We start from the raw sequence: 21,198 nt of genomic DNA, 5'->3' as shown, positions 1-21,198 counted from the left end.
TCATTAGCGCTCAATAAATAATTTGCAATCATTTTTTTTCTTTCGTAGTTTCTGTTTTCGGTTTCAGTTTCCAGGCCATGGTTGTGCTGTTACAAGTATGTGATCATGTGGGACACACAAAAGCTGCAATATCACTACTGCTTTGCCGTTTCAATTCATAGCTTTACGCTAAACTGCTCCAAAAACTAGAATGACAGCAAGTGAACAAAGAGCAGAACGCGCTGTCTTTTGGTGACCCTATATTACCGACCGCCATGACGTGGTTGTGGTCATAACGAGAGAAGGCAGTAGGCAGTCATGCAGGTAGATAAACGTGAAGAGTTGGATCTAACTTTATTCAAAACTTAGGGCAGACATAATATAAATGCACATGCGGTAAAAACGTGTATGCAACAGGTCCCGCAGCACTTATCCTTTTCTTTCTTCGGTTATGGGCGTCGGTATTTTTCGGCACAGTCCTAGCTACCAAGTGCTGCACTTGAAGTGGGGAGTCATAATGTCCCCGAGCTGGCAGTCGAATGTCTTGCCGAATTTCTCGAAATCCATCAGTATGTGGTTCACCCTGTGGGAGCAGAGCGGACAGGTTAGCGCAACTTCCGTACCGTACTACGTTGCATGACTGAGCCGTCCAACAGGCTCAGTTTGCAGTAATGTTCATTTTAGCCTGAAAGATGTTACATAGTGGCAGGGCAAATCAGTACTTAATTCAGATATAGTGCAAACCCTAGAGATGTTATTTGGCGAGAATTTGGTCAGAACCTCGTTATAGTATATCCACGACCGCCGCTGTAGCTCAAAGGGTAATGACACTCGGCTGCTGGCCCGAAAGACTCGGGTTCGATCCCGGCCGCAGCGGTCGAATTTCGATGGAGGCGGAATTCTAGAGGCCCGTGTACTGTGCGATGTCAGTGCACGTTAAAGAATCCCAGGCGCTCGAAATTTCCGGAGCCCTTCACTACGGCGTCTGTCATAGCCTGATTCGCTTTGGGACGTTAAACGCCCGTAGACCACGTAAACCAAATATATCCACGGTCTGATGAAATAATGCTCGGCAAAGTCACGCCTAAAACCCGTGCTCCCGAACGAGTTAAACACCACAGGGCATGCGTGCTATTTGCGAAGTGGGGTGACTAGCAAAATGTTCTGATCACGTACAGAAGTTATCAAGGCATATATATATATATATATATATATATATATATATATATATATATATATATATATATATATATATATATATATATATATATATATATATATATATATATATATATATATATATATATATATGGTGACCGACGTAATCGACTGCTTTCAGACACATTAAACAGTGGCGTTATGGTTACCTGTCATATAGTTACCGCGATTACCTTACAGCATGCGTCATATACTGCTTCTACTACGCCAGTCAGGACTATTGTGAAGAAATCGCAAGCAATAATGTCTTTCATGAGTACATGCGTACTCGTGCGGAAAAGCGCGACGTACACTACCCGCCAAAGTATACGGCCCAAGGGGCTTGACTTGTGAGGCCTGCTGCATGCCTCGTTATGCAGCCTCAGCGACCGTAACCTCTCGAAAGAGGAATGGCATCGCGTCCTCAATGCTCCCAAGCTATGGAATGCTAGATATGCTAGGGAGCCCCGCTAATTAAACAGCTTAGAAGCAAATCCCTTGGGTAGTATACTTTTGGCAGGGGCTGTACGTGTACCGAGTAAGCTGCTCCTGGAACTCACCTCAGGTCGGGAGGTGGTTGGTTGGTGTCCTCGATATAGTAGGATTCATAAATACGGCGCCGAGTGTGGCACCAGCTCTGTGGGAATAAATAAATAAGTAAATAAATAAATGAATATCAATGAAACAAAAGAGGCGCACGTCGTCATCCCCGCTTTAAGGAGTCGCAGAGGATAACTCCATCCAATTATTCTAAGCAAAAACTGATTATCTGGCTCTTGCTGGCTTTGTTAACTTTGTCTGGCAGCAAAAAAAAAAAATCATTTATGGAAGAGAAAAATGAACGTAAAAAATTTTCCGACGCTCGATTCGATCTCGCGACGTCCACACAAAGGGCTGGTTGCCGCCATTTCAAAGTAAATGGTGGTGCAGCCCTTTGAGATCCACAGAAAAATTCGGTGTCGACACGCCTATGTAGTTTACCTGCCAAATCAATTGGGTGCTTGTGATGACACCTATACTTTGCTTCTTGATATAAAAGCTCTGTTTTCGGAGAGTGGTCCCGTCGTTAGATTGGATAGGCCACAACTCAAATTCGCACTCAGTGTCACTTCAAGTCGAGAGGGCACATCGCATCCAACAGAAAAACGACATTCTACGAAGTTTCTCAACTACGAAGTTTCTCTGGCAGATGTACAGCTTTCCTTTGTTGCCGTACGGCTGCGCTTGGGTAGATGTCAGTCAGTAATTACTCCCTTATTAAAAGACACCTCGCTGTGGTCGAGTCGTTCGACGGTTAATTGAGCACGCGGGTTCGATTCAAAACTCATTGGCGCACATTGAAGAACCCCAGGCCTTCATTACTCTAAGTGTTGCTTTGGTACATCGAAACCCACTAGCCAAACAGCCTAACGAGGACCTATATAGACTGAGAAGAAATTAATCGTTCAGTTATACCGGGTGTCTCACCTAAGATGTTCTGAAATTTTTTAAAGTAACCTTTTTAGAGTTAGAGGAGCGCTTTTTTTCATTGGCATAGCATTGTCAGCGGTGCAGCGCATCATAATACACCTGAGAAGTGTTAACTAGTACGCTGGTTAAATAATACTGAATAGTAAAATTTTCGACTTCTACTGTTCGTCTCCTTATTTACTGAGAGGCGTGCAGCTCACCATAAATGTAATATCCATATCAGTTTTTATTTCTATAACGCAGTTGCTCTCAACGCTGTGGCCATCAAATTTTGGCTAGATCGCGACAAAATAGATGCGCTTTCGAGAAGCTTGCAGGAAAGGCAACCTTTAGTAACTCGTCGAGATGGCCAAAATTTATTGGGCCAGCAGGACAGTTGGCCTCGCCAATGGCGATCTCTTGGAACTAAAAACTTATGCACCGATATTTTTGCATTTCCCTCTATTGCGAAGAAATCTTTCGCAGCAACATTTAGAAGGCAATCACTGGGTGTTTCCATGTGTGCTTTACATGCCCTTCGGTTAGATTTTTGCAATAAGGACTGTTATGTGCGCCTGGCGCTGGCGGAACCGCGGTTTGCGACCGTTAAGGGAGGAAGCGATTTGGCATATTCCTCATCCGATGCTAATGTAGACGCAGTAACCAAACAGTTTAAGAGACTATTAATATTGACCAGTTGAACGTTAACTGCAGGAAACAAATACATCATTTTTAATTCACCCATTATGCAATGAAATAAAACGCAATTCAATTATACCTTCGCGAAATAGAGGAAGAACAGTTGGTTCTGCGAGAACCGAACCCTTGGCAGCGAGCTGAACTCGGATTCGCCCTCGTACCGTGCCATGAACGTGCGGTAAGCCTGCATGCAGCGGGGGCAGAAAAAGAGAGAACATGTCCAATGGAACAAGTCTATATATAGCACTAAGAATGCAGGGTATCACTTCCTTAGCGGATCTGGTGGAGTGAGCCAGTTAGTCCACGAGAGAGGACGGTTCCGCCCTAAGGCTAATTTGGACGTGCACGTGGCCTCTCACTGAGGTATACCACACGCAGAAGACTTTGTATCATGTGCAGGGTTGCTGCAGCCAAGCCCGCCAGTAATATTTAAAGGAAGGCTCTTTGAGTTTTAAATATGGCTTTGCTGCGTAGTAGTAACAGTTGATCCTGGAGCATTTCGAATTTGTGACTGGCATGTAAAAATGCGGTATTACTGTCTGAGGACCCGTTGGAGAACAGACCTTGAAAGCGGCCGGCAGGGCAGTCGAGCCTATGACGAGTTCCCGGCTGAGCATCTGCGACAGCGCCACGCTGCTGGCCCGCACCTGCACGCGGTCGAATTAAGCGCAAGGTATCTCAATAGTTGCGCTGCAACTTGTTGTCTGTACAAGAGCTTTGATCACAGCAGTTTTTAATGAATGACAAAGAGCCGGATCCCCTTGTTTTCATATCAAAGGCCCGTCAGGCAATTACAAAGTAAGGGTGGTAGTGAAGGCGTCATATGAATGGAAAGATACAAGAACGCATGGACAAATTCTTCAGCAACAATACGAACAAAATGCGCCAACATAATTTTTAAATCCAGCCCAACTTCGTCGTCAATATCATATTCAGCATGGATTACGTCCAATGACCAACGAAAGCAACATCTAATGCTACCTAACTACCTCTATCCTGCGCCCATCCTTCCAGCGAACTTCTAAATGTCATCACTCCACATGACTTTTAGGCGCTAATGGCTAGGTGTAGTTAATATCTATATGGACTTAGTCCTGAAAATGGTAAAAGAAAAATCAGGTGGAAGGCTGGGCCCGTACCCTCCTCATGAGCTCGTTCGTGATTGTTCGGCGAAGCATGGACTCGAAGCAGTTGACCAGGATGCGGAACTTGGCCGGAGTATCCCGGAAGTGCCAGTTCCGGAAGTTGCCTTCCGCGTCGATGACGCTGCCTGCACCCGGCGCATGAGTCACTGTGACGTAGTTCCATGAGGAGGGAAGCCCGACCGGGCTCCCCCTCAACTATTTGATGGCGTTTTGACCAAAGCGTCGGTTCGCATAAGCCGGACGTTCGAATTAAGCGAGTTCGAAATAACGAGATTACGCGTAATAAAAACACGCAAAAATAAGTATTACTCAAAATGGTATGAGACTGACAACTCCTTTATCATATTTGTTGTCGTTTACACATTCACGGATGGAGAAAACAAGTGTGAACCGTACGAATGGTACGCCCAAATGTTTAAGCGCGATAATATTCAGGGTCGCGTTCTGCGGCAATCGTGGCGGCGGTTTGTTGAGAAATGCAGGTGGTCCACCTGCCACCTAGGCCACGTGACGTTGTGACGACAGCAAAACCTGTCCATCGCGGCAGGTGGCAGTTAAATTAATAATTAGTGGCGAGACGTTGCTCGGGAAGAGCAAGAAGTGCTTGTGACTGAGCTCGTTGGAACATTATTATATGCAAGACGTGCGCTGCCTGGATTTACGAAGACCGAGTTAAAGACAACCCCCTTAACCGCCGCCCTTAACCGTTCGGGAAGAGCAGCATGGGTGTCACAAGCCCAACCGGTGGCTATGTTCGAAACAAACACATGCCAAGGCGGTGCGCCACTGGGCCAGGAGTGGTATGAATGTATGAATGTAAAGTGAGAATGACCGGTTCTGCATATATGGGCAGGTAGGCATGCAGAACCCAGACGACAGAGAGGGAATGTCGTCGCATTGTACTATGCGATAGGTGACGGCAATGGTGATGTGATGGTGAAAAAAAAAAGAACAGTGTCCGTGTATGCAAAACGATACGCAAAGGGGACCCCAGGCGAATCATGTTAACTAGTAAAAAGATCAATTAAATTGTAATTGTTAACTTTTAACTATTACCAATAGGAGCCAGATTTCAATTAAAGATTTGTAGCCTGCCGTTAGTAATGGTCAGATCAGTCAATTCGAAAACTCGATTACCCTTGCCACTGTTGCTCAACATGTATTCGTCGTGCCATTCGGAAACCACGCGCCTGCGGGGAGCGCAAAGCGACGTCGATCAAATCACCACACTCCGCGACGCTGGTACCATGCGACAATCTCTGTCTCGCCCGCGCTGGAGCAGCGAAGTGGCGAGGAGCGCGGGGAGCATCGCAGTGCTAGCGGGGCAGATTGCCATGCATTACGTGCGCGGTTTTCGAATGGCGTCTGCGCTGTTGTTGGAGGCGCCTATTGAAAATAGTTAAAAGGTTAACCGTTAGAATTTAGTTAACCGCTTCACAAGTTACATGATTCGCCAGTTTTTTTTTTTTACGTCCGCCAACACAGGTATGACTTTTCCGTAAAAAGCTTCTCTTTATCTCAAAAGCGCTATTAAAAAAATAATAAGTGGCGGGATTCCCTGAAACATTTGGTATACCGTGCACCACTCACCACTGAACATGATGCTTCGCAGCATCTCATGAGCCACCAGGTAGCCGAAGGCGCCGAAGTTGATCGAGCTGCAGAGGCACGTTGCAGGTAGTAAAAACATACTTTCATATAGTTTCCTTTTCGGTGGAATGATCATCAACCAAATACCGTACTTACGGACTGAGGTCGAGGGCTAATATCCCGGGTGTCGAGAGGCCCAGTCCCGTCAGTATGGCCGGCACAACTGCATGCGTGGCATAGATGTGGCGCGATGAAATTTTCACGGCTTCTCTTTGTGGCACAACACTGCTAGGAAGCGACCTCAGGAAAAGACAAGACCTTGATGGATGCTGGCTCAGGTCGGTAACTCTCCTTAAAGGCGCACTGCAACTACTGCACTACTGTAATGGACGGCCACGAAGACGCATATGAGAACAATTAAGGCACCGCACATTTCGCCCCAAATGTAAGTTGTGGAGGCCTCCAAGCCTATATGGCTTATAGACATTACATTGTAGCAGCACAGTCGCTTTACATTGCAGCAGCTCACGGACAGCAGAATAACACTATTCGTTCACCCCCGCGGGACATGGCCGACCCGCACATACTCACACATACTCGCACATACTCACACATACTCACTCATCCCCACTTACAATCTCCCGCTTTTTATAGTCCGTCTAGACACAATGCCTATAGCTACAGGGACTTCTCAAGTTGGACATTACACGCAATCTATGGGAAGGCCCCACAGACCACGAATCCCACACCATTAATTATGCTCAATTCACAACACACCCGGCCTTACATCACGGCTCCCTGATTATCTGAGTTGCCCCACTTAGGAACTCATTTTAAGTTTGAATTTTTAAGGCACCTGTCGCCAAACCAATCGCACTTTCTATATACCTCTGCACTTCCAACGTCCGCTAAGGACTGCTACTACTGACATCATTTTCGCCAGCGGTGGAGTGTTGGAGTTCGTGGTAAGGTCGGTCTTTTGCTTCTACCAGATATTAGTTCCCATGTGCAGAACCGCGCGATCGCGGAGCCGATTCTGACAGTTCATGACAGTGGTTCTGCAATCGGGTCCTCAGGTTCTGCAATCTTGATATTCAAGTGCCGTAAGAACCAGTTGACGGATGCAAGCGTCAGTCGCGTATTTCACCATCAGATAATGGTATAATGTGCCATGGAATTCGAAATATGACGAAATTACTCGGCGTCTGCGCTGTTGATGGAGGCATGCGCCGGTTACGTCAAGGGTCGCAGGGAAAAAGAAACGCAGCATTCATCAAACGTGTGCTACAGCGCCACTCATTCCCGAAAAGTGCGCGTAGTAATGGGCGCTGCAAAAGGGGACGCGCGACTCACCTATGGCATTCCGGTAGACATCGTACGAAACGCTCATCCGCAGCTGGGGGACTGGCACGCTGCAAGGAGCAAACAACGAGGCACCCGCGTTCAACGAGGCGGTTCAGATTCCAAATAGTACATGTGCACAACTCTGTCTGGGCGCATTACGTGTGGCAGCCAAGGACCTGCGTACAATGGTTCAGCCACGCACAAGACGCCAGTTAGTGGCCACGCAGCGCCCACGTACCTGTCCAAGTAGTTGTATTTCCCCAGGCGCTTCCAGTTGTGTTCTGCTTTGGCCGACAGGAGGATGGCGACGTTCGTTCCGAAGCTCGATTCTGGGTGCAGCTCCTGTTGAGAGAGAGAAAATGGTTAACCGGTCAAAGAAATTTCCAACGCGAAACCAACACCGCGCACTGGCTGTGAGGCCCGCCGTAATGAAGGAGTCCGCATAGATTTAGACCATCTGGAATTCCTGCTAGCAGGCTAGTGAAGCAACAACTCGCTCGTCTCCCCCCTCCCCCCTCCCGCCTTCTTCCCGCCTCCCGGTGTGCCTTAAAAAAAAGGCGGGTTTTACAAACCGGCGCTTCCAACAACCGATACGACGAGACAGATCGCAACCCTCACGAACCATGCCTGCTTGGATACACAAAACACAACTTCGTGCGCGTACTTATTTTGATTGCCAATTTTCTAAAGTCAGGTGTCTGCAACGTGTAAGGCCAAAGTCGTTAACTCACGGGAGGTTCCCACTCGAGTACGGTGCTGTTGATGGGCTGCTGGATGAGTTTCAGCCGTCTGATCTGCAACGTAGTGCGGAAGACACCATCAGTGAAGATGCGCTTTTTCTAAGTGTGAAGTATAATACGCTAAACCATAGCGGCACGCATTTAGAGAAGCCAACTGACATGCACTGACAGGTACTGGCTTTGAGTTTTAATTTCTTGCAAAACTTCAGCTAAAAAGACACTTCTGCACCTTTACGCGAAGATCATCACTCTAAACAGAAAGTAGTAAAAAGGGAATAAGATGTCCTCTACCGCATTCCCTTTTATAAAAGGATGTGCGCTAGAGAACAGCTTACTGCCTTTTCACACCCATATAGGCATTCTCGTGTTTAGAGTGTAAAATGAACTCAGCGACAAATGTTCGACACCCCAAAAGAACATACCGGCACCAATCGACGCTTCCCGCACACATTTCGCAGAACATGCTGATCCCGCCACGGTAAACCCCGAGTTAAGACATTTTAAATTCATCAGTTTTCAAGATCTTCACTTTAAAAGACAGATTCCCACACAGATTGTCAGTGTGAGCAAGCGGCGTTCAAGACAGCTTTAAATGTGAGCTCGCGAACGGATGGCTTTGCACTCAGGCCCAAGGTTACAGGATATCAACCCCTTCCAAAATTTCGTTAATGCGGAAATGTCTTCACTTACGAAGAGTTCCCCAAGCTTCATTGATGACCAGTTAAGCTCTCTACTCTCTGCATCTTAAGCTGCGGTAATGAAATAAGCACCCGTTCTTCAACACTGTGCATATGGTACAAGTCGTCATGTACGTACACCAACTAAATTCATATCCTGGCACAGTTCCTCAAACAGTACAGCTAGGCTATACCCATCCACGGACGTAGCATATATGAATGATGACGATTATTTATTAGGTCAACGTCTATGAGCAGCGTTTCCGAAGGGGACATGTGTACTCGCTCGGGGATCGAGATAATCGAGGTCGACAGCTGACGCAGACCTTGTTGATGGCCACCTCCTTAGACTGCTCGTTGAGCCAGCTCACGTCACTTCCTTTGAGCAGCAGCAGCAAGGAAGCCCTGATCTCTTCCACCATCCGTGCGACGAGACGCTGCGCGAATCGACGGGGAACCGCAATCGTCAGTTCTCGAGGAGAACTCTGGCCAGCGCTCACTATTCAAACAGGATCGCAAAACACTCCATGCACTGTCCCAATCTTCCAAAAATCCGGTAACCCTGCTTGGCACAGCATTTGAATATCAGCAGACTGTCATGACACCTGTGGTGGTAAAATTAACTGCTAAACATCGTTTAGAAACATCATTGATATCGAAATTAAGAGGTGGCAAAAGCGTTTGTTTATTTCGAAAGTTTGGCCATTGGCAATGTTTGAAATTGGGCAGAGTTTCACAGCGTTACGGCAATTTCGAAAGAAGCCCGCCGGATGTGCACAGCACAGACGGTCAAGTCGCAACTGGCAGTGAATCTCCGCACTTTCCAATTATGTTATACAGTTGAACCTCGCTATAACGAAGCTGAAGGGGCCCAGCGATCACTCCGTTATAGACGTAGCTTCATTATAGCCTGTGTTGACAGAGCATAGTAACAAAGCGAGACGAGAAGGCGCCACCCGGCGCCGCCATCACCTTCATCAAAATCATCATCAACAAGATATGCATTGATAAAGAGAACATATTCCTGCAAAGATAATGTATAGGCGCGAGAGCTATTTCATCCTTAACCCGCGCACTCAATTTATTTATGTTTTATTCATCCCATTACCCGCAGCGCCTGTTTGGCATTACAGTGGAGGGGTGGAGAGAGTTGTATCATAATATTACGACATAGTGGCAGGAAAAGAGAGAAAAAATATTCAGGGAAAATACAATGCAGCATGATTTGATACAAACGCAAGCATAAAATTACAGCAGTGCGGCAAACGATTCATTAGATTTTGTTGAAACGACTTTTTGGGGCCAAATTGTCCATGCTTCCAACGTTTCGAACGTTAAAATGTGACATCTGGGATGATTTTTACACGCACTATACATGTAGCTCTGTGCGTAGTAGGAAGGTGCTTCGGAATGGATAGGGGCCATTGCTCAGCCATGTGTCTTGCTTTCGGGAAAAAAAAACAAAGTTGGGCGGCGCATAAACTTTCCGTTTGGTATGAGCCGACAGGATTTCACAGGATGCAGATTTTGCCCGTTAGGACTTCCGCTACTTTGTTTCCTTGACCTTTGTCCCCGTGCACTGCAATGCGCATGCTGAAGCACAGTGCTGTTCCATCAGGTCTTGTGTACAGTGGCTATGGCCAGAGAGAAGAGGGCGGCCCACCTGCGTCTGTCCGGAGTCCCCAGCGCCGGTGGCCCGGAAGGCCATGCGCCCCACGGCCACGGGCAGCATCCTGGCCGCCTGGTCGAAGCAGAAGGAGAGCAGCTGCGGCTGGTCCTCGGCGCCGAACTTGGCCATGTGGAAGGCGTGCCGGGCGTTCAGCATCTCGGCCGTGGTCGCCGGCCCCAGCAGCGCCACCACGCGCCAACCCAGGTAGTTCAGCAACATGCGCCTGAATCCGACACCCCCCAGCCACCGCAACCACTCATCATCGGTGCGTAGCGCCGTGAGAACAACAGTCAGGGCAGCACTGACCAAACACCAACGCTGACGTCTGGCAATGCAGAATTTTGTCATCGCGGACTAAGGGATCGCAATGAATAATTACCGACCTGCCCCATTATCAGTTCTGCTGCAACAACCTGCAAGCATTAACTGTAACATATTTCCATGGTGTAGTCCCACGACCTGTGAAGCAATCAGGCTTCGCCAATGCATGCACACCAGTCGGCCTGCCAGCAAACTCTGCCGTAATACTTTCGCGCCTTGAAGTCTTTCCTATGCATGACGTCCAGCAGCACGTTAGAAACTTTCTCCCCTGGAGGGCGCCAGTGGCGCTTGTGCGTGTGTGCTCTCCTGCTGTCCTCGTTACTTGATGCCGGCCATTCTTCCCTTTAGCACGACAAATATCTCCGTACGTACCGGTTCTCCGAGGCCAGGAACTTGTCGAGCGCCTGAAAAGTGCTGATGTTCCACACGAGGATCTCCTCGTCGTACCGTGTGGGCACGCCGCCGCGCTGGTAGATCTCGCGCACGATGCTCGCCAACAGCTCCTGCAGACGAACGTTCGACAAATGGGGCACGGCCCGTCTCATCCTTTGGGATCAGCGTAAAGCAGATGAGCAGGGAAGCGATCCCGGCAACAGCGGTTGTTCAATGTCAGATACTTCCACGTGGATTGCGATTCGCTTGAGACATTTAGGAGGCAATTGCAACATTTCCTGGTGCTTCTTATGCATATGGTTTAATGATTAGGCTCCAATCAAACAATGAGTAGTTTATTTCTATCATGATTCAGTAAGAGAAAGATTATGCAGAACAAGGATAAAATAATCAGAGACTGCGCCAGGACCTTCTGTATTAGTAATTATTCGCGATAGAGTTCGCTTTATGAGAGAATATTTTAAGAGAAATGAACAATGTTTTATCGATTCGCACAACTTTCTTCCTTAACGCCTCTGAGTGCTTAGTAGCTAGATAGTTTTGATTTCTGTGGGTGCGTGTATGTCCATTCATGACGCTGCTGTTTTGGTTCCTGTGGAAGGTTACTTTCATGCGTAAGCGCCTGAACAAGCTTGAGCGCACATTAAACTTTACTGCAACACAAATGCGAGGCTCCATTACTAACAGTGTGAGTGTCTACACGTAAGCACTTTGATGCGTAAACAAAATATGTCCGCGCCTGAGTTCGTAAACAAGAGGGGGAGGGTTTGTAAGAGCACCAAGTCTCTCTTTCCCAACTATCGCGAACGTAAATCCGAGCCAGTAACAAACTCAAAAATTTACCTTTGTCGGTTCCACAAGCGTCGTGTTGTCAACGCTTTGATGCCCCTGTAAAGAGGTGTACTCCTTGAGCTATGGGCCATAAAGGCGAAGCCAACAAATAGGCTCACCAAGGTCGCTCCGGATTGGAGTTGGTCCAGCGTGACGATGTTATCGCTGCTGAACTCCGTCAATTCCCTAAGCGTCTGGTAGTTGGAAATCTGGAAGCGCACAACGATACTGTTAAGTTTGTTTTTTTTTCGCTGCCGAAAGAATTGGTATGGAGTTTAAAACGCCCTCTCTTCGGGAAACTGGTAAGCATGTATGCATAAAGTCAATGTGGTCGCAAGGTTACCTGTTCCTAGCTAAAGTCGCGCCCAGTGAGCGTAGTATTTGTGAGATTCAGTATAAGAACACCCTAATGGAACGCTTAATCATTCCGTAGCTGTCGTATAAAGCCGCACACCGCCTCAGGTCGCTGGCACCGTCACTACTGGCGCGCTAGACACGTGCCTCGGCGAGCGCGAACTCGTAGTCGTGCACATCGGCCGTGACGGTGGAGGCCATGTCGTGCGCGCCCATGAGCGCCATGGTTCGTCGCACGTAGGTGGCGTGCACGTTCAGCAGCGCCCGGTACTCGTCGGCGTCGCGGGACACCACGAAGTTTGCGTGCAGCAGCGGCTCGCCCAGGTCCACGGCCAGCAGGGTGGCGCGCGCGTCGCGTGGGTCCGGCACCGCACGCAGCGACACGAAGAAGGGCAGCCCGTAGTCGACGCTCAGCCGCTGCAGCACGAAGCGGGCGCGCGGCAGCCGCTCGCCCAGCTCGTACGGCCACTCGCTCAGCGACAAGCCTCGCATGACGCGCGTCAGAGGCAGCAGGCCCTCGTGCTGACGGCCGCCTGCGGCAGTGGACAGTGGACAACAGAGCTCTGTAACTACAGCGCTCACGAAACTTCCCATTGGGCCCATATGTGCATCGGACCCGAGGCTCAGATCGGACCGAATAGTGGAGGTTAGTAGGAGGTTAGCCCTAGTTAACGTAAACGCAGAAGACAAAGGAAAAAATGCCAGGTAACCCACGAAATAAGAGGAAGCACGCAGTCAAAACAATATGCATATAAAAGAAAATGAATTTACTTCTTTTTTTTACTTAGAGACAAAGGAAGAAAGGTGCGTGTATTTTTATTTGAAATAGTCCGAAGGAAGCAAGTTAAAAGAGCTTCGTTCTGTCAAAAGCCTGAAAGTGAACTTCCTTTAGTCAAAAGAAATGACGTTTATGTGCAGTCTGTTCCCGAAACAGCAAGGAAAAGTAAAGGAAGCAGAAAGGCAAATTTCATTTTCATATAAGGGAAAAAGCTGTTCAAAAGACGTGGTCAAGCAGACTGAAAAGATGCAGGGGCGCCGCCAAAGCTGCCTGAACAGCTCATAGGTGGCGCCAGCCACCATTTGCTGACCTCCAAAAACTGGCCGCAGGTTACGGTCAGGTTTTGATTCGCAGTTACGTGATTGGTAGGACGAAAGAACGCTTGCGGACTCGGTGGGTTAGGCATAGTGGGAATGCAGAACGCTCATCATAGCCTGTTGCTCTCAACTACTCACCACCTTTCGACTGTGGGTCACGATATGTCACCAATGATTCAATTTACTGGACGTACTGACTACCACTCCGGTTTTAGTCATACATTTTCCCGAGATGAAGAATCATTTCGCTGAAGTCCATGGGCACTCTGCTCAACGAACAGATTCACATTGCCCGTCCATCATGTAAGTTTTCTAGAGAATGCAAAACAACGCTAAATGAGGTAAGTCAAGTGCTATGCCCGATATTCCGCGCTTAGCCATGCTAAAACCGTCTGCTATTTTTTTCTCTAACCATTTTGTCGTAATTAACGATAACATATTCACGGTTTCTATTTATATATATAGTCCACTGATCTTACGTTTCACAAGATTATAATCCTGAGCTTGTAGCATTACGTCACCGCCATGATTTTGAACCACCAATATTCCAATCGTTTTTTTGTTAACGTCTACCGCTGATTCATTCATTATACCTTTGTATAAACCCTAGGGCCTCAGCGAGACCTACATCGACATCTGGATGGATACTGACACATTCTAGTAAAACATGTTCAATTTGTTTCAACACGTTTACCACACCCTGCACATGTGTCATCCTCATGTTAAATTTATTTTTGTAACTTTGTAATTTTTGTAACCCGGAAAGGAGCCGTAAAGGTAAGGACCTCGAAAGGGAAGGTAAAGGTCGGTTTGTGAATACGGCGGTAAGTCACCCTGACATATCGCTTCAAAGAATAAGACGCTGCCTCTTAAATTACCATAGATCCATTCCTTCCTGATTCGCCTTTTCCATTTCGCATACATGTCTACAGTCTGCTTCCTCTCCACTTAATTCAGTTCTTACCCTCTGCATTTGACGTTTAAAGATCTTTATTTCTCTGCCTTAGTTTCCTGCACACTTATATACTGGTTAGTTTTCTAGTCCTTTTCCGCCATTTTCAGTCGACGCGCTCTTAATACCTTAGCTGCCCACCTGTTATCGTCCAATTTCCCCCAGGCGTTCTTCATATAATATTTTACTGTGAGCTTCCCGTGCTTCGAACGATGACCAGCTATATTACCCCGTGCACTGACTGATTCGTGGTTTTTCTGTGGACACCTAGTAATAATCTGCCATCAACTCTCTGATTTATCGAAAAGATGGAAAATGCGAAGCACGATGGCGCACACCATAAAGCAACCTCTAGAGCACTCCTTGTTAGGGGCAGGGTACGCTACCCAAGTTCAGGTTAGAATTCGATCACTAAATATACGGAATGCTTACCAGCAACAAAGGCATATTCCCATCTCAAAGGGTAGTAACTTGAAGCATGCAGTTAGCAATGGTGGGAGACACGGCACCGGAGGTCTTGAGAAGTAAATACAGGAGATTGAAACCGCGATTAACATCTTCGTAACAGCAACAACTTTGCATGTTTTGAAGAGGGAATCTTTTTCCTTTGGCCACCGTAAGTATTCTGAATTTTAAGGGAAAAAAAAATCTGCCCCACTGCACGGCCAGCATACCCTGGCCCGATTAGGGAGCGCACTAGAGGTCGGCTTAAACTCCCTTTTTACTCCCTTTCGGGGTAATTCGTGCTTAAGTGCACGATTGGCCAATGGGAATGAATGTGGTTTCCCTTGAAGATCACGCATTTTCTTCTCTATTTCTTGTGGTCGACTTCGCATAAATGCTGGTAACGGGATAAGTATTCTAGCAAGCCTATTTCACTTAGCTTGATGCGCGAAGGTGGCAAACAGGATCAGCTTGAACTCGAAGCGATTAATCGGAGTGTACGTATGACATGCGCGTTTACATGGTCACCTGCTCGTATAAATGCCACTTTTGCAAATAATGTTGCTCGCGACTTTGAACACTCCGTGGACTTCTGAGAGGGACTTTGCCTTTGAATCGCTAGGCACGAAACAGGAAAAGACGTGGCACGCACGGAGGTTGTAGCAGCTGTAGAACAGGCGCATCGCTGTTATCTCGTCTCCAAATCGCTGATCTACGTCCAGTGGCCCCTTTCGAAGAGTCGCTGCAAGGAAATGGGGCAGAAGCAGTTCAATCCGACAGCTTTTCACCAGATTACAATGCTTTCTTAAAGGTCGTTAAGACGAAGGCAGAGCACGGCTTTCCGTGCCATTTTTCATGTGACCTCAATGGAAATGACAGGCAAGGCGTATGCACGTCATGCGGTAGTGCTTGCGATGTTAAGCCCCAATTCTACCGGGGAGTTATTTTGTATACCTTGTTTTTGATTGATTAGAACAGTGACGTACCAAAAAAATCCGTATCGGTCTGGAGGGTGAACCCGCAACAGGAAGCTTGCGGGTCGCTGGTAGAAACCCCGTATTGAATGCCAGTCCTATACTCGGCCGCTATAAAGACTTCACACAGGAAACGCCCTCATCGCTGTCTAAAACACCTAAAGCTAAACAGGAGACTGCCGAACCGGAATGATCGCGACCAGAGGTGGGCAACTTCATGAGGTCGACCTCAGCCTCAAAATGACCTCAACCTCACGTAGTGAGGTGAGGTTGCGGTGAGGTCGGCGACGGCTCGAAATTTTGTGAGTGAGGTTAGCAAATCAGACTTCAACCCCACGCGTGAGTTGGAGGTTGAGTGAGGTCGTCATTCGGTGAGGTCGAAATTTTGAGGTCGAGACTTTTTGCAGTTGCCACGTCTTACTCCGACGAGTGCCGCTTCCGAAGCGGAGTTGCAACGCATCACCGCAGTGTTCATGCAATGGCGCTTGGTGTTCGGCTTCCCCTGTTTGGATAACCGGATGCCACAGTTCCCTCTTAGCTTCCGGTGCTGCGCCGTAATGTCCGTTCAGTCCGAGCCTACAGGAAGACGCACCCCTCTGGTCTTCCCGGAAGGAGTGTCACTGTCACAGCGCGCCACTCTCCCTCCCCCTTGCCCCGCTGGCGTAGCACCCGTAGCTGCCTGCCGGTCGGCTCAAACTCCCGGGAGCGCGCAAAGCACGTAACTAACGTTGGCCCGCGGTAGCTTCGTTTGATGCCGCAAATAAATAAGTTCAGTCCAACAAGCACGCAATGAATTCACTGCAGCGCGGATGGCCCCAAGCAAGACTGCTTCGTGCTCATGCTCGTTTTCGGCGCTGGCGTCATGGCTCTTGCCTTGCAGTCGAATAAAGGGGATCCTGCTGTACATTACAAGTTGACTTAAAAGAAACTGGAGTAGTCGGCACAGGCGAGGGAATGTGATTCAGGTGGTTCTTAACAAGGACACCTGCTGATTTGATTAAAAAAACACGAAGCCAGAAAAACCTGTATAACACCGTTTAAGATTTTGATCGGTGACTTCCCGTTTCGAATCTCACACCAATTCTGTATATACCCGTTATGTAATGCAAGCAGATGCAAGTATAATTTCACTTTTTCATCCTTCCGAATAACCTCTCTTTTGGTCTCCGGTTCCTTGTTCCTTCTCTGAAATTCACTTATTATGCCGAAACACCGCAGCACGAAGTGAACGCACCAGCCTAGCGGTGTTGCAACGGCGAAAAGATGCAATACTATAATGGATGTACGGTGATGTGTTAGCTGATTCCTTTTTTTTTAATGAAGATTTGTGAATGGAACTGATTACATGCTCGCGCTGTGCTGCTGAGTCGCTGTTTCAAACCTTCTAATGTGACGTTTAATGGGGCACACTGTTCGTTTCTGTTTTTAGTGTGCGATTTTTTTAAGTGTATGTTTCTAATCATTCTCTTTTTTTTCTCGTATGTGTATGCAAGGCGGCCTGCCTAGCAGATGACCAGGCACTACTCGTTATCTTTCCTTTAACTATTTTTCAGAGACCCATCGTTCACCTGAAACGGCTTCGCAGAATGCTCGCGCAGTGCTCGTGGGTAGAAAACGTCGAGGATGCTGGCGTACCGTTGATTAGTTAAGTTTTGAAGGAAAACAAGTGATTGACTAAACAGCAGCTTGTCTCAGACTGGTTGACGAAATGGTACCCAGAATTCAGTTGAGGCGTATGAACACTTAGGCGTTCTTTTTTTTTTCCCGCGGTTTGGGGGGGGGGGGGGGGGGGGGGATTGGAGCGGAGAGCCATGGTGCTCTTGACAGAGAGAGCGGTTCACGCTGCCCACTCTAGGCCAGTTGTTTTGACCCGTGTGTTTTTAATACTTGGCACAGTGTTTGAAGACGCAATCTAGCACTTTCTTTCAATATGCCGCGGGTTCACCGAGTCATCGGATAATTCCCAGGATTTCGAAACCATTACCATCGCCACCTGGAGGGAAGTGGCGGAAACGGGGAAGGGCCTTGACCTCCCGGGAACATCAACATCATCATCCGTAATTATCAGCTGCAGGTATTACTATTTTCCCGCGCAATAATTGTCTTCGGTTGCTGGGTAATGCACAATATTTAATTAATATTCTGGCAACATTTAAATTGGTAGCGATATATCAGACTTCCCCGGGCTCACAAGGATATACTGATAGCATCATCATCATCGCCATCATCTCGAGAGTCAAAGGCATGTGTCGTTTCATAATCTTTGCAGCATGCAATACATGAGAACTGGCGCGTTTACCTGCTGGACAATGCGAATGTCATTAATGTGGACCGGGTTGTGGGGACTCTTTGTAATGCGTCATGCGCGCATGTGTAGTAATGTGGGATCCATATGGATCTTGAAAGGGGGGTGCAAGGGTTGGATGGGGGCTTGGTATGACAAGAAATTACATCGTTGTCACGTGAGTAGGTGTGATGTCATATTACAGCGTCGTCACGTGACTAGGTTTGATGGCACATTACATCGCTGTCATGTGACTTGGCATGACGTCACACTCACATGATGTCATCGCTAATTATACTAAATGGTCTTAGCATTACTTAATTATATTAATGAGCATTAATTCATTACCTGACGTCATCATCGTCGCGTGACTCGTCGGCTCGTGACATCGCAGGCGCCGTTTCTTGCGGACACTTTTTCGCGGATATGACCTTGAAAGTGAGCCATCTAATGCTTTAGCATTGATAAAAGAAGCCGCTCGCTTCTACACAGACATAAATACAACATGCCTCTCTCCGTGTACTGCAGTCGCAGCTTGTTAAGTGTTTTCGAAGGCAACATACAGAGGAAAGAGCATTCTCGCTATGCCGGATAGAGCTAGAAAATCGAAATATACTGATATGCGTCTGCATAACCGTCGCATTGGAAAGTAGATCGACGACCAGTTTTTTTTATATTCGGTAAATAATCTCAAGTCTGAAAATAGTATCGTGAATAACTCCCCCGTCCTCCCTATTTCTGGTAGATGGTGTAAAAGGGCTGTGTTTGCCAACTGCCGGTTCGTGCATGAATGAGCGAGAGGCTTCCAATACGAACAAGTATACACGAAGCCGGTTGCCAAATACTGACACATATAAAGTACTCACCGACGTACTGGTGGTAACCGCATGCGGGACATCCCTGCCCGCAGGCCACATGCTCTCTGAGGGCTCATCCCAGATTATAAGCTTCTCCTATTGCGTGCACATCAGTAGTGTCTGTACACACTTTATTAAATAATACCATCATAATTTTGGCTTTCCTGTCTCACAGGATTCGCAGGATTGTTTTTAACTGAAAAACTTCTTAATCGCTTTTCGTTTTGTTTTTCGTTTGTTTTCTGAGGTCGAGCAGCCGACCTCAACCTCACACTTTGAGGTTGAGGTGTGGTTGAGTGAGGCCAGCAGTGGCCTCAGGAAAAGTGAGGTGAGTGCATCTAAGGAGACCTCAACCTCAACTGATGAAGTTGAGTTTGAGTGAGGTCGGCAAATTCTTTTTGAGATTGAGGTGAGGTCCAGATTTTTTAGGTCAAACGCCCACCTCTGATCGCCACTACATCAGTAACACGTAAAGTGACCTGATACTTTTGAAAAGCACTGCACAAAAAACATAAAGGGCCAGTATTGGCCATATCGAGTGTACTGTTGACATTAGACCACTGTTTTCCCGGCGGCTATCGCAAGACCAACAGGCCTAACATTAGCGAACAGGAGCTTGTCGTAATGTTTATAATTCACGTTTGATGCGCCAAATATTCTCGATGGCAAACATATTGGCCTACCTTTTCCCTTTATTCTTACGTCGGTGTGTTTTTTGCGCTATCCATTCTACAGAAACAAGCAATGTTCGCCAGCGTACTGATCAGGTGGGAGGGTTCGCCTTATAATGCGTACATCCCTGTACATATAAACCGCTAGTGACATTCGATAAGGTGCGCGCTTCAAGCAACTGGAAGCGCCATGGTAACGTTGGTGCCGTCGCTTGCGTGATTTCAGAGAACTTCATAGCATATATAATCTTGTGCAAAAATTGAGATTAGTAGCGAAGCTCATAGCGGTGCGATCACACGTACCGAAGATCCTCTTGGCCACTTCGTCGCGCAGGTAGTCCTGAACCGAGTAGTGGCCCATGTCGTCAGGGACCGGATAACGGTTCGGCCACAGGCTGCACACGTACTCGTAGAAATTCTTGCACGGGTCCTTGTTTAGATTCAACGTGTCCTTCAGTTCGATTGCTGCAAGCATGGTGATCGAAGGTCAAATGTTACGCAAGGTTATGGACGTACGTGTGATGAAGGTAAGGTTGTTGTCGCCCATCCACTCACATGCTTGAGCATCTAAACTCATATAGACTCGACGTCCTTTGCCCCTTTGGGTAAAGGACACACTGGACGAGGACCACTGGAGGACGGTGCACACACAAGAGCTGTGCGTGCATCGAAGCACTCGGGAAATACTCAAGGGCAGGCGCGTAACCAGATTTTTTTTGTTAATTTTTTTTCCTCAGATGATGTATGCCAGACTAGAACACAGAGAAAGGGAGGGTGAAGAGAGCTTGACCTTGGGGGTGGGGGGGTGGGGGCTTGGACACGTGCCTGCTCTAGGGTCTGCAGTACCATATACAGGAAGTGCAGAATATGTCCCGCGCTCCTTGTATAAGAGCGCGTCACTGGACAGATGGCGCCACAGAACAGCTTGGACCTGCAGGATACAGTGCAAGTCTGCAGTGCTCAAATTTTTCTGAAGCGACTCCAGTTCAGCTGTTGCAATTAAGGCTTTGTTATATGTTTTGTCACAGTAGTATGTCATGCTCAAGGAACTTTGCCCTTGACCCCTTTCTGTGCTTACCTGTGTCTTTGCACATTTGTGTCTGGCAGTCGTAGTACTCTATGCCAACCTGCTTCAGACGTTCGGCTAAGAGAGAGAGATGAGTATAACGTGTTAGGCGTGCACGTAATGCGGAGTTCGCCAAGCGCATACAAAGCGCGCGCTGATTAACTAAGGCGGCCGCCTATACGCAGTGGGACGAAACGAACTGCGTTGGTCGCGCACGCCTGAAACTCACCTTTGCCGTACTCGCGAGCGTAGTAGAAGGTGTAGGTAAGTGTTACGCACGTCGACAGAACCACCGAAGCGCACAGCACCAGTAGCCATTGCTCGAACGTGGACCGCCCGCTCCCAAAAAACCACTGCGAGAACACACGAGATTATCGATAACTTATTCAGTGAGCAACACCTTTAGATGGAAACCGAGTGGACCATGGCTGTAAAGGTACGGGTCGAGGATGAGGAGACTGCTCAGA

General features: G+C 47.7%; 1 protein-coding gene across 1 annotated transcript; it reads right to left on the bottom strand.

Moving 5' to 3' along the window:
• Positions 1-354: 354 nt before the first annotated feature.
• Positions 355-21,052, bottom strand: LOC144118352 (neprilysin-1-like). Its single transcript, XM_077651303.1, has 20 exons — positions 20,961-21,052; positions 20,744-20,809; positions 19,969-20,130; positions 15,532-15,621; positions 12,536-12,921; positions 12,154-12,243; positions 12,047-12,091; positions 11,183-11,313; positions 10,484-10,712; positions 9,147-9,257; positions 8,135-8,197; positions 7,642-7,745; positions 7,413-7,471; positions 6,216-6,282; positions 6,060-6,127; positions 4,464-4,594; positions 3,888-3,971; positions 3,404-3,508; positions 1,737-1,813; positions 355-562 (listed from the first exon to the last, which is right to left on the bottom strand). Exons 2-20 carry the CDS (start codon positions 20,757-20,759, stop codon positions 463-465), a joined length of 2,118 nt encoding a protein of 705 aa, XP_077507429.1. The 5' UTR covers positions 20,760-20,809; positions 20,961-21,052; the 3' UTR covers positions 355-462.
• Between the last annotated feature and the right edge of the window lie 146 nt (positions 21,053-21,198).

This window comes from Amblyomma americanum, chromosome 2, assembly GCF_052857255.1.
Source record: "Amblyomma americanum isolate KBUSLIRL-KWMA chromosome 2, ASM5285725v1, whole genome shotgun sequence".
In the NCBI taxonomy this organism is placed as follows: Eukaryota; Metazoa; Arthropoda; class Arachnida; order Ixodida; family Ixodidae; genus Amblyomma; species Amblyomma americanum.
Note: the sequence above shows the minus strand (reverse complement) of the source record. Positions and strands in the feature narration are given on the sequence as shown.